Here is a 21,002-nt window from a genome sequence, read left to right as displayed (position 1 = left end):
AGAGCCCCCTGCACAAGCATAGGTGGAGAATTATTTACTGGCGCGGGTGCAGCTTGCCAGAGGTTGCACCACTGCAAAGAATGTCTCCTCGGAATCTGTAGTCTAATTCCTTATGCAATGAAACAATTATACCGAGGCTTTCAGAGGTGGCTGGGATTCGGGAAGAGCACTTGTAGTATTTATAGCAACAGGGTCGCCGTGCTACAGAAAAGATAGTTTTTAGGAATTGGCTTTGGTAGCCGAATGCCGGACACTGTCCTTAGGCTCCTGTAGGCCGTGTTCTCTCCCTTCTGTGCACATCCTGGACCGTGACTGTTCTCTTTTTGGAGAAATCAAATCACCTGACTCCGTCCTGCTCAATTCTTCTTCCCAGGAAAGACTTGAGGAGCCAAGCTTCCGTGCCGCAGTGTTCTGCCCGTAGTTTTAGCTTTCTTTTTCCCCCAGAAACATTGAAGTAGAAGGAAAATAGAGAAAGGAAAAAAGTCCCAATCCTCCAAACGTAAACAATGGCAGCATGCTGTTTACTGAGCATTCTGCGTCAGGATACATGACGAGGTCATTTTACCCTCACAGAAGCCTTTGGAGGTGGCAGTAAGAGCAACCTCATCTGGCAAGTAAGTTGAGTGTTAGGCTGAGAATATACTGAGAGTATTTGTTCATAATAAATAAATTGAATTTACTTTCAATTATATGAAATTTTAAAAAGAATTACAACTTTTTAAAGAGTTTCTTCTTGAGCTGCCTGGACCCTACAGACCGGAAGGCCTAACTTTTAACTACGTTTGCATAGATCTAATAAATGACTGCTTTGCTTTGGTTCTGCCCTGTTACCTCTCCCTTTGTGGGCACTGGGATCTTTTTATGTATTTGAGGTGTTTGCATTATGATCTTTACCCTTCTGGGGTCAGCAGTTAAATACTTCTACTTCATACCCATTTACACAGTCAGCCAGTCACAGGGTCATGGGGTCAAGCCTGCAGGACCATGCAAATCACTGTAGGACACGGAGACTCAGGCAAAGCAAGTTCATAAAATCCCGTGTTGTTTGGTGGTGAGGTAGGGGTGGGGGAGTGGAGGTAAGGTCTCATTTTAGCCCAGGGCTAAATCTGGCTTCAGTCTTATAAATGCAAGGGTTACCCAGCTTCAAGATTCTTTTGTCTTTTCCTTTTAGGCTCAGAGTTTAATGTTTTTGAGTTTTTCCCCCTCCTTTTTGTTATTTCTTTGAGAATTTCACAAAATGTATTCTGGTCATATTCAACCCTCCTCCATCCTCCCTAGATGCATCCCCCTTTCCCTACCCACCCAATTTTATGTCTTTTTTTCTCCTTTTGCTACTAAGTACAGTTGATCTACTCTTGGATGTATGATCTTGGATGTCTGAGGGTCTTCACTGGAGGGCAGGCAGCCCATCAGGACTGCATCCTTAAAACACAAAACAAAACTCACTGCCCCTTTCCCAGCAGCTGTCTATCACCAGTAGCCCCTTAACTCAGGGTGGAACTCCATCCCCACCTCCTCTCTTCGTGTGGTGATTTGGTCCTGAGCCTGTGCAGGTCTTACAAAATGCTGTCTCGAGTTCAGGGAAGGCATAAACGTGCAACTGTCCAGCTACATTCAGAAAATACTGCTTCATTATAGCATCTACGTCCTGTAGGTCTGATACTCTTTCTCCTTCCTTCTCTGCAGCGATCCCTGAGCCTTGGAAGGAAGAGGGAGGATATAAGTGTCCTGCTTAGGGATGAGCATTCTGTAGTCTCTTATTGTGTGTACCTTGATGAATTCTATGTATCTGCTACCAAAAAAAAAACCTTCTTTGGTGAGGGTTGAGAGAAGCATTAATCTATGACTATAACACCAAGTCATTAGAAGTAAGTTTAATAGTAGTATGTTTTCCTCTAGGGCCTAGGACCCTCGAGCTATGTGTCCTTGGTCCTGGTACTACTGCTAGGTATGAAGTAGGCCTTAAGTCCTAGCACAAAGTGGTTGGTTGCTTTTATGATGTTCATGCCACTGTAGCACCAGTGAGCGTGTCTTGCTAGACAGCCATTGTAGCTGTCAGGGCTCACAGCTGGGTAAGGTTGTTGATACATTTTCTTCTCCAGGACTGTCCATAGCAAATTCCAGCACTATCAAAACTAGCCAATAGGGATGAAGCCTCCACCCGAGTAACTGCTTGATCTCTCCTCGTTCTGTGACGTAGACATACGATGTCTTTACAGTAGATTCTTACTGTGAAATTCCTGAGGTTAACCAAGAGCATTGGCAATAGCTTATAATGTTTGGGGGTCTGTGGGACATCACTTGCCAGCATTGGGCTTTTCATTTGTTATACTATGGTGTCTAGTAGGGGCCTTGTTGCCTCATTATAGGCTAACTACATTTAAACTCTTTACGCATGCTCACACACACAATATAATTATTAATATGTAAGCCATCTAACTAATTTATTATGAAATATAAGGGTATAAGGCAGAGATGATAACAAATCTCAATTTATAAATAACATTATTTTATTTTAAAATATTTATTTGTGTGTGTGTGTGTGTGTGTGTGTGTGTGTGTGTGCCTGAGTGTGTATACACGCACCATGTGCGTGAAAGATCCCAAGAAGAGGGCACAGGATCCCCCTGGAACTGGAGTTACAGGCAGTTGTGAGGGGCCATGTGGATGCTGGAAACTGAGCCCAGATCTTCTACCAGAACGGTTAGTGCTCTCAACTGCTGAGTCGTCTCTTCAGTCTCCAATAACATGGAGATTTTAAAGATTACTAAAAGCAATTCTAATGCTCTCATTTAAATTTATATGTTTCCACTTCAGTTGGAAAAATGGTGGCTCCGGGGCTTTGCTCAAAGCTGAAACGGACGGCTGGGTATGTTAAAGACCGCCAACTCACTAAGTCCATCAATAATGCTAAGTCAAGAAGAACACATCAAAACACAACTGCAATCAAAGAGGAAATCAAAGTACAGGGGAGAAAACCCACTAGAAGCTCGGGATCTCTAGATCGGGGTGGGGGTGGGGGCATGCGCATGCATCGGCCTTTGAAAAGAATGTTTGCAGTAATCCCTAAAATTCTAGCTCATCCTTAGATGCTCCCTCTTCTTTCTCCACCCGCTGCCCTCAGTCTCTCTGGCAGTGTGGGGGTTTGGCAGTCCCTTTTAACTCCTGTGTGTGTAATATGCACACACCCCCTTGAGCATCTAATAAAGACTGTGAGCCTTCTTCCCAGATTACTCATGAACATTCATCATTTTCTTAAGAGTTCAAGGTGTTTGCAGCAGCCTCGCCCAGAGCCTCTCCATGGACCCAGTGTAAGACATTCCATTCCATTCTTCCCTTTCTGCCCACAGACGCTTCCTGTGGAAAGAAGGAGTCCTAAGTCAGGCCTAACGATTAGGAAGCTGATTTTATAGACACATGCTAATGAGGTGGTCACTTTTCTTTGGGGTTGACATTAGTCATAACCTCTGCTAACCAAATGACTGGCAAACCTTGAGTCTTAGGTCCCGAGATTGCCAGGATCTCCTGGTTCAGTTCCCAGGGACTCACACCAAGCGGACTCAAACGCCCGTCCAGAAACACAGAGTGGACTCTCTGTCGAGAGCGCAGTGCCTCAGCGCTGGCAGTGCACGCCAGCCCTGCAGCCTGACTCTGTGAAAGGAGCTTTATTAACAAGCCCAAACCAGGGCGGCTCAGAGGCCTGGGCCACTTCCATTTCTCAAGGTTCTTGATATATTGAAAGATGAAAAGATGTCAAAACAGGGTTACGAAAACAGTGGTATACTTTAAATGTTTACCTTTAACAACTTAATGCCTTTAATACTAGAAATGGATAATTGTGCCATTCATAAGTTAATTACAGGATTTATAAAAATGTTAATTTATGGTTCACTTCAGGCAGTGTGGTCCAGGCGTAGAACCAACCGAGTTCAGAGGCCTGCAGAGTGAGCCTCCTTTGAATCCTGTCTTCTGTGATTGTATGTGTAACCTCATTTGGAAATAGCTTCAAAGCTCTCAATTTAAGACTCTTTATGAAAGTGGGGCTAAAATGGCCCCACTGCCTTCCACGGGAGTGGCTGTAGACAGCTTGTTGGAGGAAGAGTGGAATTGCCCCTTCTTCAGAAGCCCCTTTGCTCCTTTCTTGTGAGGGAGGCTATACTCCTCTGGGGCTTCAGCAACACAGCTCTGGTGGCTGTTCCCCGGAAGGCCACAAAGATCTAATCGGCATTGCCTAACAGGGTACCAACAACGGCCATTGTCTCCTCTTAGCGATGGGTAGTAGCAGGGCTTTGGATTCTTTTAAAAAATTCACTGCTTCCTCTCCAGCTCCACTTAAAGTTCCAAACGTGGGTTTTTGTTTCAGGATTAGAATCCGTCAATGTAAACTCACTGTTAGAGTACATCCATGGTCCTCCTAATGAGTGGGATCATGGGGTGCGAAAGTGAAACAGGATTTTTAAAAAAAAAAAGCTACTAAAAAGGAAGACTAGAGGTGGTAACAGCAATCCTTGGCAACAGTCAGTTTGAGACCGGGAGGGGAAGGAAGGACAGTTGTTGGGAGAGGGGCAGGTGTCCATTTTACTCTGGACTCTGAAGTCAACATCCAGATGCTTTGCCTAGTGCAACTTTGTAAAACCTCCTGGAGGCTTTTGAAGAACTTGTTCATTTTAGCCAGTGAGGCCTGGCATGTTCTAAAGAGCAATCATTATATCCTTTGACATTTTTCTTATTGGATATCCATCTTAAATGGATGGAAAGAACTGATTTAGTGTTTAGCCCTTAAGTCATAGCAGGTCATCCTAACCTCTCCTTTGAACCCAGCAAAATATCCACCCACCTACCCACCCACCCACCCACCTACCCATCCACCCTTCCATACACTGAGTCAAACAAACATCAATCAAACAACCAGTGTTTTCTGAACACCAGGCGGCATCCCATTGGGCTAAACACCATAGTTTACGAGTGGATTGTATTTTTGTCCTCATTGATGTGAAATTCTGGCAGATTTGATGAAACGGTTGTTCAATGCTACCTTCATGGTTTAGATGGGTTCAAATGACTAGCATTCTCTCTTTCTGATGTCCCTTTTGCAAAATTACCTGTGAACCCATTCTGAAGAGGATGGAAAGAAAGATTAGATGGGAAGGTTTAGACACTTGGGTACCAGAAGAAAAAAGTCTTGATTTGTTTCACACACACCTCTCTCCTATTGTACCGTAGGTTACTTGAGGGCAGACATTGAACCTATACTTTTAAAGGTTTTACCTCAAACACAGCATCTGGCGCATGGTGACTGCTTACCAAACATCTGTTCAAAGAATGCAAGTCAGGAGGTGAAAGGTCTAGAGTTGAGGCCCACCAATTGTACCATCACCTCCCATCCTTGGTACCTGGTCTCCTGGATCCTAAAACAAAATGAATGGTATTCAGACTTTACTATAGCATTGATCTCCTAAATCAGGGGCTGATTGCTTAGATCTTCTGTGCTGCTTTACAACTTCTTCAAGGACAAGGGCTCAAACACACTGAAGCCACCCCTGCTACTCACAAGCCACTTCCTTCCTTCTCTGTGACTAACTTGGAATTCTGTTAAGTTTTACCTCAAAGTCACTATCTTAGCAACTGTAAGGAGCACTCTGTGGGGGCCATGGCTCAATCAGAGCAGCCCAGGGCTCTCTTAGCTTTCTTGAGTGCCCTGAATCCAAGAGCCAGCTTAATGTCTGCCATTGTCCTACGGTCCAGAGCAGGATGGTGTCCAGTGGGAACTGAGGGCATATTTGGCACTGGGTCAGCTTGATGTAAGGAATTTCTCTTCCATTACTTAAGGTCTGGAAATGTGTTTTTTGTCCTCCACAGTCACCGTCCCCTCAATAAAGTGTGTCTGACAATTACATTTTATTGGTGTGGTTATGAAAAGAATGTTGTAGACTTAGAAAAACATAATAATTTAAAGAATGACACATTTCAGCAAAGAAATAAAGCAGCAGGCTACTTTGAAAAGAAGTAAAACCATGGGACACTGCTATTTCACTGGGACAAACACTTGGAGCCTTCACAGAAATCTCAGGAAAGAGAAGAGGATTGAGTTCTAAGGCACTGTGTGCGTGCGTGCGTGTGTGTGTGTGTGTGTGTGTGTGTGTGTGTGTGTGTGTGTGTCTGTGTGTGTACAGATAGAAAGGTTCTCTTGACTTATTTATCTTTCTGGTGTGATTTGTTTTGTTTTAGACAAGGTCTCTCTTTATACAGTCCTGGAACTTTCTATATAGACCAAGCTGGCCTTGAACTCACAGATTGGCTGCCTCTCCCAGTCAGAGCTGGGATTCTTTGCTCCGCTATGCCTGGCCTTCCTCTGACTTTTGAAACCCCTCTCCAAACCAACCTATTTGGTGCTTTGTACGCACTCGATGATTCTAATCAGATGCAGCCGTTTGCACTATACTCTGGCCCGAGATACTTCATGGAAATCTTACTCCGTAGCACCAATGGTGCTAAGGTGTGAAGTCAGTAGCAGTTTTCACCAAGCCCTTATTTGGTTGCTACTAGAACACTTAAGTCATAAGTGTAGCCTCTGCTACAGTGCAGCCCTAAGTAGCACTCTCTAAAACACACTGCATGAGCCGCGTAGGGATTTCTGCGGGGCTGTGCCGTCACTGTATTAACTCCAGTGACTTAGCTTAGGTCTTAAGGACAGAGCTGTTTGATACCTTGTCAGGGGCACTGTGAAAATTCATCAGTTCACACTGGCATCCGATGTGGGATTACTTTACCAAAGTCATAATCCCCTTTCCGGTTCAGTGAAGACCCAGGCTTGGTTTTTCTGTCAAGCGCCAGGAGGATGTGGAATCAAATTCCCTCCATGGTTTACTTTCTAAAAACTATATTCTCTCACATACAACATGTTTCTGTTAGTATGTATGTATGTATGTATGTATGTATGTATGTATGTATGTGTATGTATGGTTTCAAAATCTCCCACCTCTCAACACACATACGTCAGGCAAATGGCTAACTGTGCCTGCCATTCGTAGTCTGAGACCAGCTGCAAGATGGGATTCCCTGGTACCAATTGTAAAAATGTTTACAGATCCTTTCCATCTCAGCCAGAGTGAAAAGGAGAGACAGGAGACAACCAGACTGGATGAGGCAAGGGGGTGGGAACTTACTCTGCTCTCTGAACAAGAGAGGACCGGGATGAGGAGAACTGCTCTTCCCTCACAGTGAACACTGCCCACAGTGGATGCCACTGTCCACGGGCGAGCTCCTGGATGCTACTCGGTGGACCGAAGATGAAGATCTCCTTGGTGGCTTACAGCTAAATGTTCGCTCCAACTTTTGTGAGACTTTTCGTCCACACAGAACTCTCCCTGCTAAATGCCATTTAAAATCATGGACTCAATCTACGGATCCAGTTCTTATAGGATCCAAGTTAACTTCATTTGTAAATATATTTAGCAGAGGTGGGGGGACTGGGTGGCTGTTTTGATTAAAACTGAGTTTAAAATAACCACTGTATTTAAGCAAGTTTTTGATGGGTGCATCATTGCAAAGAATTTCACATTTGTGATTTTTATGTTTAAGAGAGAGGAGAAGGAAAAGAAGGGAGGAGAGGGCAAAGGGAAGGGAAGTTGCTGCATGTAAATATTTTCAAGGCGGTTCTTAGCAGAGCACAATTACCAGTATTTTCCTTTCTGGTGCCGGTGCTGTGTGGACACTGAGACAGTTGTGTGCCGTGGACATTACTGCTTCACTGCTGTGACAAGGGGTTACAGGAAAGATCGGTTTGCAGTAGAGTCTGAGGGTGGCACCAAGCCAGTGCCCTGAAAAATGGCAAATATGTCACAGCTAACAGCTGGGTGCAGAAATATTTCTCTTTAATTTGGATGGATAAAAAATTTTTTCACAGCGGGGGCACTCTCCAGAGAGTGTAACATCAAAGAAGGTGGGTCTCTCCAGTCAGACATCAGCTGGCTCCAGGATGGGGCAAAATGAATGAACTGTCAGGACTTTTCCAGCATGCTTCTGCCAAGTGAGAAGTTAAAGGTTCAGAAGTCCGTTCACATCACAGAGTCCGGATAATGGAAGCCCGGTTCCCCAAAGTCCCACCCTCATTGGCGGTCAGGGGATGTCTGAGGAAGACTAGGTTGATGGGTGGCAGGCTACCCACTGTCCTCAGAGATAAATGGGAGTCACCAGATGTTGCAGGTTCTCTGGAGATCCCTGGTCTCGCATCCTAATCTTCAGAGGCACCACCTCCTCTGCTGAGGGACACTTACCAGCAGCTGACCCATACTGTGACCAGAATACCCACTCTTATCCCCACCCACTGCCTGGTCTCTGAGGAAGGCTTTGCCGCTGTCGCCGCTGCCAGTGTTTTACAGTTCATCGACACTTTTCAACTGTTTTTCTGATTACCATATTTCAGTCTTGACTTATATGTTAGTATTATCTGCAAGCTCAACATAAAGCTGTAATGATTTTCTAATATTTCTGGGGCGTGATGAATGTGGATTGACAAAGTACAGTATATAGCTTTCTCCCTGCATTACTGAAAATACAGCCACCGCGTGTATAATCATTACTCACTTACTTTATGGGGGCATTTATTACTTGACCTTTGAAGTCTTGTCTCAAAATCTTGGCATTCCAGACATTCCAGAACACTCTAAAACAAAGTGTGTGTGTGTGTGAGTGTGTGTGTGTGTAGTGGGGGGGGGTTGCCCGTTAGAAACAACAATGATAAAAGTTAATTGTAATGGAAGACATGGGGAGAAATGATCATAGTAAAACCACTTACAGAATTACAGACTTGAGAATAAATAAAACCGAGCACACACAACGTGGGCGCAGTGGCTGGTATTTAAGGTAGACGCGTGGGAGGTGGAATGGTCAATTCTGGTTCCTCGGCTCGTTCCCTCCCCGAATGTCACTGGCCATTCTGGCACACTGCCAATGGAAGGAGAGTGGTTTTACACAGGACTGCGGATTTATTCCTTCATCTATCGCGTGGTTTCTGGCTGTGTAAATTTTACTAACAGATTAAGTAATTTTCACTAAATTGACATTTGCCCTGAAAATAGGGATTTATTTGATAAATGGCATTGTTAATCATTGTGAACATAGTTTTATGACCCTCATTTGGAAAACCTTAGATGCTTTTAAAGAAAAAGCCCCACCGTTTTCCCCTGATAGGACAGGTGGAATATGATTTAAAAAATAATAATAACACAGTGGCCTACTATGAACCGTAAGGCTTGTGGGTGAGTTATGTATCTTTCTTAGTGCAAGATGTTTTTTTTAACCTAAAAAAAACCCTTTATTAGTTGTTTGTGAATGTTTGTGTGCATGTGTGCACGTGTACGTGCGGACACTCATAATGTGTGTGTCCAGGGGTGCATATATCACAGAACAGGTGACGGCCACAGGACCATTTCCAAGATTTATTATTTGTAGAGCGGAGTAATATCTTTAATCCACCTCACGAGTGAGGTGTGAGGATCTCAGATTGGCCTGGTAGAGTGTTTAGAGATCAATGCTGTAAGATGTTTGACTTGGTGACTGCCTGTATCCCTCTTCCTCCGTGGGTGTGGGGGGTCTTTACTCATTTCAGAGGAGTAGGCTGACTTCCGGTCTCCGAATTGTGTGGAGGCAGAGGTTTTTGTATTTGGGAACGTTTACATAGGTTTCCTAGTGGTGCATCCCGAATCCAATATCCAAAATTTAAAGTGCTCTGAAATCTGGAATACTTCGAAGTGTTAACGCAATGCCAAAACGTTTCAATTTTGGAACAGTTTTAGACTGGGAATTTCAGGTTACGGGCGCTCAATCGGACGACTCTTTTCTTCTGCTTTGATCTGGCTCAGTTGGGGAGTTTGAAACCAGGACGTGGAGAGAGAGCTCTGAAGTTACGGCTGCTTGATGCACAAACACGGGGACCAGAGTTTGAGTCCCAGCATCCATGTTTCAAGACGAACATGGTTCTGTGGTTATCTAGAACCTCAGACTTGATGGGGGCAGAGACAAGGTCCACTGCGACTTTCTGATTTTCTGTCTTGCCTAAAACATTGTAAGTTGCAGTACAGGGAGAGAGTCCTTCTCAAAGCAACAAAGGGGACAGTGGTGGCAGAGAGATTGCCAACAACTTCCTTTGGCCCCTAGTGCACACACTCTCTCATACTTGTGTGCATAACATACACACACACACACACACACACACACACGGGGTTAGAAAGGCAAAGTACATGAATGAACACGTAGGAGATTAGGAGCCACGCTTGTGAGGGTCTTGTAGAGAGTTATGCCAATCCCTGTGCCTTTGACGGTCTGGGATGAAGCTTACACAGAGCCCTGCCCCTGGTTACATTCGATTGCACAGATCACTGCTTTCCTCCAGCAGTGTGAGTTCATATAGCTCCGGCCTTCCCGTGATCAACACATCAATGATCAGTTATCCTGCCTTGTAGCTGATGTACAGGGAGGGAGATATTGGACTCCCAAAGCCACTACTAATTAAAGCATTTGTGATCAATACCTTTAGTTTCAACTATGTTCCAAGACCGTTCTTAAAGATGTGGGTGTCTGTGTGAATACAGAGGGATACTGTCAAGTTTACAATAATTAGATTTAGGAATACAAAGTACAGGCCTGAAAACAAATTTGTGTACTGTTTTCTAGATAGTAGCTACGTCAGTGTAGCATTTTTCCTTTTTTGTATGTACTTCTATTTTTTTACATTGAAAACTGTGTGTGGGGGGGTGTTTTGTCTACAAGTATATCTGTGCTCCATGTGCATGCAGTGCCCTCAGAGGCCAGAAGAGGGCGTCAGATTCCCTAGTCCTAGAGTTAAAGTCTGTGTTCTCACCAAGGACAGTCAATGCTCTTAACGGCTGAAGCTCTCTCCATCTCCTACACTTTTATCTTTAAATATTCTGGCCTGAAAGATACAACACAGACAAGCATTTAACTTTTTTACCCTTTTGGCCTCCTAAATCATTTCCTTATTCTTTTTGCTGCATGAAAAACGTGTACGGTTAAATTTTAAAAACGATGAAATACACTTCTGCCTTCAACGAGTGTTTGGTCTTGTCACCTTAGGAGACTGCATTGACAGACGTCAATATCGATACCGTGTTAATTGTTTTTTTAAACACAAGTCCTCAGACATGCAAGGTGAACACTGTACCATTGAGCGGGACACCAGCACGCTACACGTTTATTATGAGAGCTGCTCACTAGTGGTTACTGAATGCTGCCTAGGTAGGCCCTTCCAATCGAGTCAGTGTTGCTCTAAGATAACTGATGTTCTTGGAGCGGTCCCTGGGTCTGAGTCTTTACACACACTGACTCATTTGATTGTCACCTTGATCCTTGGGGTAGAGAGCTTCATTAAGGCAACAAGTGCCCAGTGTCACTACTTAGGATGGAGCCACGGCTACAGCTCATATGTATCGGGACTGACACCCCAGGCACATCCGTGTAATCACCCCTAACTACACTGGTTCCCGTTAGTTACTTTAATCTGTAATACATCAGAGCTCCTCTGTCACATGTATTGAGAGGAAAATCTGCTTCCATGAAGGTAACTTTCTTATGATTAGCTTCCTGGTGAAAATAATTAAGTCTGTTGTTCTTTTGAAACACAGAGCACATTTTCATCCGCCTTGGCAAATCATAGGGCTTTCACCTGAGTTTCTCAAGTTACTGGGAAGTGTGACTTTTAAAACCCTAATTTTAGGTTGAGTCAGTTGAGGTGGGCCAGCAGTGAAGAGCATTGGTGGTTCTTCCAGAGGACCGGAGCTCAATTCCCAGCACCCACATGGACGCTTACAATTGTCGGTGATGCCAGTTCCAGGGGACCTGACAGCCTCCATACAGACATGTAAATCACACACAAACAGACAAAACACCAATGCACATAAAATAAAAATAAAGTCTAGTTTTTGAATTTTACAGAAAGATGGAGAAGTGTAAAAGGACAGTATGAGAATTGACAGATGAAGTCTCAGGACCCCTCCACCCCCACCCCATCCTCTCTCAGGTGTGAAGAGATTAAATACAACAAAAGCAGTTTGGGGCTTACAGGTACCTGGGAACCTCCCACTGACTTCTCCCTGCTGACTATTTTTTTTTTTCAGTGCTCTTTTTTTTTTTTTTTTTTTTTGTTTGTTTTTTTTTTTTTTTTTTTTTTTTTTTTTTTTCCGGGGCTGGGGATCGAACTCAGGACCTTCCTTGGTACCAGAGAATCCCCAACCCCTGCTGACTATTTAATTAGGAAACCATCCTCAGAGAATCAAAAGATGCCATTTGTTTCTGGACCTGAGTCCTTAGTGCTTTTCCCTCAGTTTCTTGGCACTTAGGAATGATTCCTTCTGAGCCCTTAAGTACCCTCCAAGGTTTTACGAAGCTGCACTTCTTGTGTGCACGGAGGTCCTCCCAAGCACGGGGACAGTGTTGGATGCTTGAGTACAAACCGTTTTCTCATCTTAGCTGCTTGGTGAAAGCTGTCCCCAACTGAACAAATAACCAAATGCCAGGGCCCAAGGCATCTGCGAGGGGGACAGGACAAGACTGAGGACAAGGAGATAGAATCTACGACAATGTTTCTCAGCTTGGGGGATCCCTTTGGTGGCTGAATGGTCCTTTCACAGTGGTCGCCTAAGATATCGAAAACACAGATATTTACATTATTATTACGATGCATAACAGTAGCAAAATTACAGTTGTGAAGTAGCCATGAAAATAACTTTGGGGTTGGGGTCACCACAGCATGAGGTACTCATTAAGGGTCTCAGCATTAAGAAGGTCGAGAACCGCAGCCCCAGCAAGTCTTCCGGTGAAACCTGGTTACTCCTTATGAGAACAGAACACCGGTCCTGAGGTACTGAGAGGAACAGATTCGTGTCTAAGTTGTAATTCAGGTGTCTTTTGTTCAAAGCTTTTGGGCCTCTTCAGGGCACTCAGAATTAAAAAGGGGAGGCGGCCTCAGCAGTCCCTGGGACTGGTGGGGAGGTGGAGACTGTCCACTGGTCTGTCGCTCTCACAGGTCTAAGTCACTAGCTTTCAGAGACCTTGGTTCTCTGACTCTAAGCTGAATCTCCTGTGCTCTAGCGTTAGCCACAGTGCCCAGCATCCTGGCAGAATTGCTCGCCCTCCCACAGGCCTTATCTTTCCCCTCCCCCTAGTCAATGCGGGACTCCTGCAGAAGTCCCAGGAGCGGTGTCAGGATCTATGGAGCTATTGTGATGCTCTCACTAAGTCCTCCTTCTTCAACCCTGGGAGATGCTACTGCTTTTCCAGCAAAGTTACCTTTAATACCGCTCTGAACTAACTCTTCTTCCTTCCTTCTTTTCTTCCGTCCCTCCTTCCTTCCTCCCCACCCTCCCTCCTTCTCTTTCTCCCTTCCTTCCCTTTTTAAGCCAGGGTCTCACTGTGTACCTCAGGCTCATCTTGCAATGCTCCTGACTCGGTCTCCCGAGTGCTGTGATTGTAGGCACACACCACTGTGCTCGGCTCAAGACTTTATTGAATTGATTACGAGTCACTTTTTTTTTACTTAGAAGCTGTGCTGATAGAACTAGAACGTGAGTGTGCGTGTACGTGTACGTGTACGTGCGTGTTGGGAGGTGTGTTCTGCCTTACTCTGGAAAGACGAAGGCTTCAGAGCAGAGCAGAAGGGATTGATGTTTGCAGTGTTTTAAGGCAGTTACTTCAGGATTCTCTCAACGTGCTTCTGGCTGCAGCAGTTTTCACAGACAGTACTGACTCCCCAGCAGCTGTGGTTGTCAGTAAGTGCTAGACAGGTAAATTACCGGAGGCATCGGGGAAGTAAACGTCCCTGGAGCCAGGAAGCGGTGCTGGGAATTCAGAGGATCGGAGGGGCCACTTTCCTCAGCACGACTGGAGGCTTGCTCTGCGAGTTTTCAAGAGAAGATGAAAATCAAGTTAGGCCACATTTGAAGATTTGTCAACACAAACGAAAGTGTCAGTGGCTCATTTGCAAATCCTGCCTGACCCTGTTCCTTCAGGAGGCGGTGCCTTCCCAGTAGGGATAAAATGGGTCAGCTGCTGGCTCGGCTGCCCTGTGCTCTTCACTGCAGTTAATACAAGCTGGTAGCCTTCCCAAGTGGCTAAGCTGGAGTCAAGTTACCTTCCTTAACGTCCTTAACGTCCGTCCATCTGTCCTACTCCTTCTCCTCGGGAGTTTTGGTCCAGGAAAATGTAAGCATGGGAGAGAAGGAGGCTCAATGCCTGCTTCATGGAGGTTTTCAGTCAATGAGGCAACATGGTCAGAAGTGAGAGAATTTGTGTGATCTTCAGCCACATGTATGGTGTAACAGCTGATATTGTGGAATGGAAAACTTAGATCCTTTTAAAAGTAAGAATTACCTCTACCTACTACTTATCTTGCTATTCTCGTTGATTCAAGATAGAAGAGACTCACTGCCCAGAAGCAACAGATTTAAAATAGCAGCAGTGATCACTAAGGAAATTAGAGCCTGATAGGGGATGCTCAGATGAGCTCCTGACCTCCCCTAACAGGCAGGCTCTTGTCTTAACAACACACACACACACAACAACACACACACACACACACACACACACACACACACACACACACACCACACACACACACACACATACACACACACACACACTCACACACACACACACACACACACAACACAAATACACACACACACACACACCACACACACACACCCATAAAATTATACACCCACACACACACATACACAACACACCCACACACACCACACACACACACACAACACACCCCCCATACACACTATACTCACACACACACACACACACACAACCACCAACACACACACATCCACACACACCCACACACACACACCCATACACGCATGCATGCATGCACACACACACTACACACACACACACCCATACACACACATGCATGCATGCATGCACACACATACACACACATACACACATCCATACATATACCCATACACACACCCATACACACACATACACACATTCATACATACACATACATACACATACACACACATACACACACATACACACATCATACATACACCCATACATACACACACACACATACACACATTCATACACACACCCATGCACACACATGCACACACACACACACACACACACCCCAGAAATGAAGGCACAGGTTCCTAGGTTCTATTTATATGTTTCTTTCTTTGATCAGAAAGCAGAGCAGAATCTAGGGTTGGAGCCTTGAGTCAGGGCTTAGCTGGTGGGAGTCCCGGGGCCTAATCTCCAGAGTAAACACAGAAAGGAAAAAGAAGGAAGGAAAGGGGTCACTGCAGATATTCACCTACAGACCAAAACCACTGGCCAAGTAACAGCGCTTTGCTACATTTGTGTCAGATTTTTTTTTTCAAAGAAATGAAGCCTTTAAGGCAAAGGGCAATCCCGCCTTGCCCCCCACCCCTGTGTTCGCTTCCGAAGGCCTCTTCTCGGTGGAAGTTGTGAGGAGTCCTGCTGCAGCTTCAGTTTTGCTACTGTGTGTTTATGTATACTTACTGTGCACTACACACACATGCACTGTTTACGGCGCTGTCTGCGTATTCCAACAAATGGTAGCGTAATAGCTTTGCTTTTCCCCCCAGTCAACATTATGTATTTAATATTTGCCTCCTAATACAAACAGCTCTAACTCATTAAAGTTAAACGTATTAAACAAAAGGTTTAGCGTGGATAAGACAACTTACTCTTCCGGTGGGAAGATATTTCCAGTATTTCTAGTTCTTTGCTATTCCAAGCAGTTCCTCAGGAAGTCCTTTGAACCCATCTCTCAGATTCCACAGAACTTCATTGGGATATTTCCCTAGACTGTTGATAAACCGTAGAATATAATCATCCTCAAATTTATAGATATAGTGTCAAAGTGTCCTCCAGTGGGGCAGTGTCAAGGAGCCCTCCACATTGGCTATAGAGGAACTGGCTTTTCCACAGCAAATACTAATCAATCCATTCTACAGCTTAGAGCTACAAGATCTGTCCCCACCCACCCTTGGCCTGGTGTCCTATATGGCTCTTCTCATGAAGTTCCCCCACCTTAAAAGTTAGTTGCTTCACTTTGGAAAAGAATGGAGAAAGTATTAGAACACTCTTCATTTTTGCACAGTTCTGACAATGTTGTGCTGTTAGGTGTTTTTTGCAGAATGACTCTTTTCCTTAATCTAAAGTCAACACCCCTGACCATATGCTCACAACTTGAATGAATAAACAACCTCTGACCTTTCCAACATTTCCCACAGGTCCTGAAGACGGTGTCTAAACCCTCTGAGTGATTTTTTAAAAAATACTTTCTTGCTTATTTAAAATCCTTTGAAAGACATTTAAAAAAACAAAACAAAACAAAACAAAACAGTAACTCTAGGTCTTGGCATAGTTCATCTCTTAAATTCCTTGAGTTTTTTAGGGGGCCAGGGGGGTGGCTATCAGGTATCTCACTTAAAATTTCATGTCAGTGTCCCACAAATATGGGTGTCAGTTCAGCCTCCAAGAACAACTTCCTGTACTTGTAACTGTAGCTGCCACTCTGGGCTGACGCTGTGGGCCGGGCTCATTTGGAGTTCCTTCTCCCTAGAAGAGGCCGGCTGCCGTCCGGGAGATGAGCTACACACAGCTTGTTTCCTCGCCAGGCTCTTTTTTCTTTCTTTCTTTCTTTTTTTAATCTTTGACCCAATTGGTAAGATATAATTGCCCACCTAAACATACAAAACCCAGTACCATCCATCCCTTGAGAACATTAATAACGACCTGTAAACACACAGAGCAGAATCTTTACGTCAGCCTCCATTGTCCTGCCACAGCTTCTCTCTCTCTGCCTCTCCTCTCCTCCTTTCCATTCCAGTCTCCTCCTCCTCCTTCAAACTTCTCTCCCACCCATCCTTCCTTCTCCTCCAATGACAGGCCTCTTTCTATCCTGAACCTGCCCCTCACCTGTAGTTTACAAATTCAATGGGGAGAAGGTTCTGGTGAAGTCAACTGATTCCTGAGTACCTGACTAAGCAACTGTCCTTGGGGCAGTGGAATTAGCATCAAAATACAGATAACTCCAGGGCAAACCACATTTCCCCCTTTTTGTCCAGTTAAAAGGCCTTTTCATTTATATATAAATTGAGTACAATCATTACCATTCTACAATACATAAAGCATATGATATACTCAACACCCAGTCCATCACTATATCAGTTAAACAGAACATTTAGTTATGCATTCCAGCTTAAGAAAGGCTTAAAATCTATATTATATCTTGGCTAGCTTGTATACGATCTGATAAATATCCGATAAAATATGTATATTCAGAGTTAAACAGCCTGATAGGCTATGAGAGTATAATCAGTCTTCAACCCCATCAGAAATCTTTGAATGACCAAATATCTATACACATAGGAAGCCTAACACGGCTTCCAGAACTGAGAGGTTGTAGAGACAAATCTCCACTCGCACAGTCTCCTCTTAAGCGTTAACAAAGCTAACCGACCTTAACGACTAACAAGGTGCACATTGTCAGCTCCGGCCTGGGGAGACTCCATATGAGCACGCCCTCTTTGTGTGTGCGCTTTGTACTGAAGAAGAAGCAAGGCGTCGACTTTTTTCTTTTTTTAAGCTCCTTTAGGATCATGCCAAGAATGGCTGCATCTAAATGTTCACTCTTAACAGAGCAGACCAGAAGAGCTCAGAGCAGTCTTGAGGGAAGTGCAAAACCCCCAAGGTCTCTCAATAACCACAGTAGGGGATGCTGGCCATGCCAGTGTAGTAAAGCCCCCTGAGGAATCCCATAGGTGTTGTAAGGCCTGGAATGCATACCTTTGTGACAGTTCCCCCTACACCCCTTTCACTCCTCCCCCCAAATCAGGTGTTGTGCTCCCAGGTGTGGTTAGATCTGTGCTTGAAGGATCACGCTGTCAGCTACAATTTAGATAATACCTTAGAGATCCTGTAAGGAAGGTAGGTCAAGGGACTGTTGTCCCATTTCTGGTGAGAAGGGGGCTTTCATCTGAGCTACAGTGCTAACAGTGGAGAGGAGGAGGTGAGAGTCCCCAAAACCATTAGGAAAAAAGTTTGCATGGATCTGGTGGTGGCCACGCCTCAAAGGCTGAGAGCAGAGTCAAGGCCACATGAGTGTCTTTACCCCTAGGCACTCATCAGGAGACTGAAGGTGTGTGGGATCATCCTGGTTTTCTGTGAAACTTTACAATCAGTGCCAGCCAAAGCCTGGAAGGCCTGGCCTCATGCCACGTGTTGTTTTAGAATATACTTCCTGATATACAACGATCTATTTTTTTCTTTAGGGCAAGTAGGAGGCCAAAATGGTGGGTTTCTATGTGGACATATTTCTTTAGGGAGAGTGATGCTGAAACGCGTTTAACAGGAAATCTGTTTGAAGCTCAGTCAGGATAGGCTTGCGAGTGAACGGTGTTCAGCTGAGCTCACACTCAGCTAGGCCTTTCTACCTAGTCACTTGCCACTGAGGATCCTGGCTGGGAGCACCCAGCAGGAGTGTTGCGCTCGCTTCTTATGGTGTTTTGTGGTAACTGTTACCAGCAGCTCTTATGTCAGGCATCTTTGTAGGGAAAGGGTAGAACAATTCCATCAAAACTTTTTATTCCATTAATGATCGATAGTGCTGCTGAGGGGCCAGGATAGTTCTGTTCACAATCTCTGTTGACAGCAGTCTCGGGGGTGAGAGTTTTGAATGCTGCTGGACTGACTGTCTTTAGAGAAAAAAAAAATCCAGCAAATTAACAATAAAAGAATACGAGACATCGACAAAGACAATTAGTTCAATCTAATCTAAATGGGACGCCTGTCTTTGGCTTGCTGTGCGGCAGCGGACAGATTAGCCATTTAACGTGTTTCCGTTTGCTGCTCCAAAGCAGGAGCTGGAAGACTTATTTGCCTCTGCTGAATCACAATCCAGGGACCTTTTCCCTCCTTTCAGGCTGAGCTGATTATCAGCTGTGATTGTCTTGGTATTGGTATGGGGCCTAAATTCGCAGACGATTGTTTTTATTAGCTTAACCTTTGTCTTTTATCGGTGGGGGTAGTAGAAGGTGGGGGTAGTTTGGGGAGCAGACAGAGCATCAAGAAGAGCAAGGTGTGGGGTTGGGGATTTAGCTCAGTGGTAGAGCGGTTGCCTAGGAAGCGCAAGGCCCTGGGTTCGGTCCCCAGCTCCGAGGAAAAAAAAAAAAAAGAAAGAAAAAGAAAAGCAGGGTGTGTATTCTGATGCTTCACAATGACTGCAAAAGGAAACCCTCATCAAAGCCCAGGGCCCCCAGAACGGAAACACTGACCTGAATGAATATGAATGATCAAGCAGTGAGCTTTTCTCTGGAAGACTTATTCTGCTTGTTTGTTTGGAAGAGGAAAAGTGGGAGGGCTCAAAAAAGGAGGTGTGGTTTCCCAGGATGCTTTGGGAAACCCCTCTTCAGTTCCCAGGAGGCTGTACTAACTCTACTCAAAATATACTTAGTTCTGCCATTGTCCTTCTAAAGTCCACACTCCTAAGAAAGGATTTGTGTGTGTGTGTGTGTGTGTGTGTGTGTGTGTGTGTGTGTTCATGTGTTGTGAATACATGTGAGTGTGGAAGCCAGAGGTTAGCCTCAGGTGTTGGTCCTCAGGAGCTGTTGGCCTTGTTTGGTAATACAGGGTCTCTCTTATTGGAACCTGGAACTTGTCATTATGGCGGGCTGATAGGTCATCAGTCCCCAGGGACGACCTCACCTGTCTCTGTCTTCCCAGTGGCAGGATTACAGTATGTGCCATCTGGCCTAGCTTTTTATGTGTGTGCTGGGGACTGAACTTGGGTCCTCAGGTTTTTGCAGGAAATATATTACCAACTCAATTATCTTCCCAGACTCCCAAGAAACTATCGAACTGCCTTGTGCATCCTGACTGCCTCAACATCTGGGGAAACCTTAGAGAACTATTGCTGGATATGGAACTGCTTCTTCTACTCTGGGACACCATGTCATTTCTGGAGGGGCACAAGTGTGTCCACCTTTAGCATTTACTGAGTGTCTAGCAAGTTACTTGCATGAAGATTTTTTTTTCTGTCCTGTGCTTCCTGCCTGTTTTGAAGCAGACTTTCTTTTCTTTTTCCTATCCTGAGGAATCTGCTGGGGTTTACCAAAGGCGATAATGGTGACAGTGAGCGTGGTTGAGAAATATAATCTCCATACAAGACAGCTGTTTCCCTCTTTCTCCTTCTGGGGATGCTTCGGGATGACTCCTCCCTTAAGGGCTTCAGAGACTGCCATCTCCTGTGAGGGGACTATCCCTTTATTTCATCCCAGAATCTCTCTTTTACCAGTCCTCAATGGTTCTACAGCTTCCCAGCTGCCTTCTGCTGGGGGTCGCCCAGCGTGGTGGACGGACAGTGACTGCCTTCTTCGGGTGCTTTTGAACAGTTGCATGCTGGAGACCGAGGCCCTTTTATGTGCTTGTTCTAATCATGTCAGTGCGGCCTCTCCTCTCAGCTTGCTTTGTTTATCCGGCAGCTCATTATTTAAGACTAGCCTGTCAAAATAGGTTAAATATTCTTTGGGAAATATGGTCACATCCTTGAGATAGCGAAACTATGTTTAATCCAGGGAAGATTGGCTTGATAAGGAAAACGTGATCGACTTGCCTCACCAAAAAATATTTTCCCCCCTACCCTGGCTGCGTTTCCATGGCCATCGATAGGCACTGGCAAACCCAAGGACCGTAAATCTCTGCAGCTGACGTGGAAAGACACCGAGGGAAACAGGGGAGTGATTGCTGATGATTCGTTCTAACCACTTGACCTTCTGACCTCTTCTCTAGATCTATGATCAAGATGGGACACTTCAGCACTTTATTGATGGTGGGGAGCCTAGTAAGTCGAGCTGGATGAGGTATATCCGATGTGCAAGGCACTGTGGAGAACAGAATCTAACAGTAGTTCAGTACAGGTAAAGTATGTCTTGATT

The 21,002-nt window shown here is 44.9% G+C and overlaps 1 protein-coding gene across 1 annotated transcript in view; it reads left to right on the top strand.

Annotated features, from left to right (window-relative positions):
* The window catches only part of Prdm6 (PR/SET domain 6), a 103,219-nt gene that overhangs the window by 49,231 nt on the left and 32,986 nt on the right, over positions 1-21,002 (top strand). Inside the window, exon 3 of the mRNA XM_032885686.1 lies at positions 20,857-20,984. Within this exon, the coding sequence (XP_032741577.1) occupies positions 20,857-20,984 (128 nt within the window). The remainder of the gene's footprint in view (positions 1-20,856; positions 20,985-21,002) is intronic.

The sequence above is a fragment of the Rattus rattus genome, chromosome 15 (assembly GCF_011064425.1).
Source record: "Rattus rattus isolate New Zealand chromosome 15, Rrattus_CSIRO_v1, whole genome shotgun sequence".
NCBI classification, from domain to species: Eukaryota; Metazoa; Chordata; class Mammalia; order Rodentia; family Muridae; genus Rattus; species Rattus rattus.
This window is presented reverse-complemented; position numbering and strand designations above follow the sequence as displayed.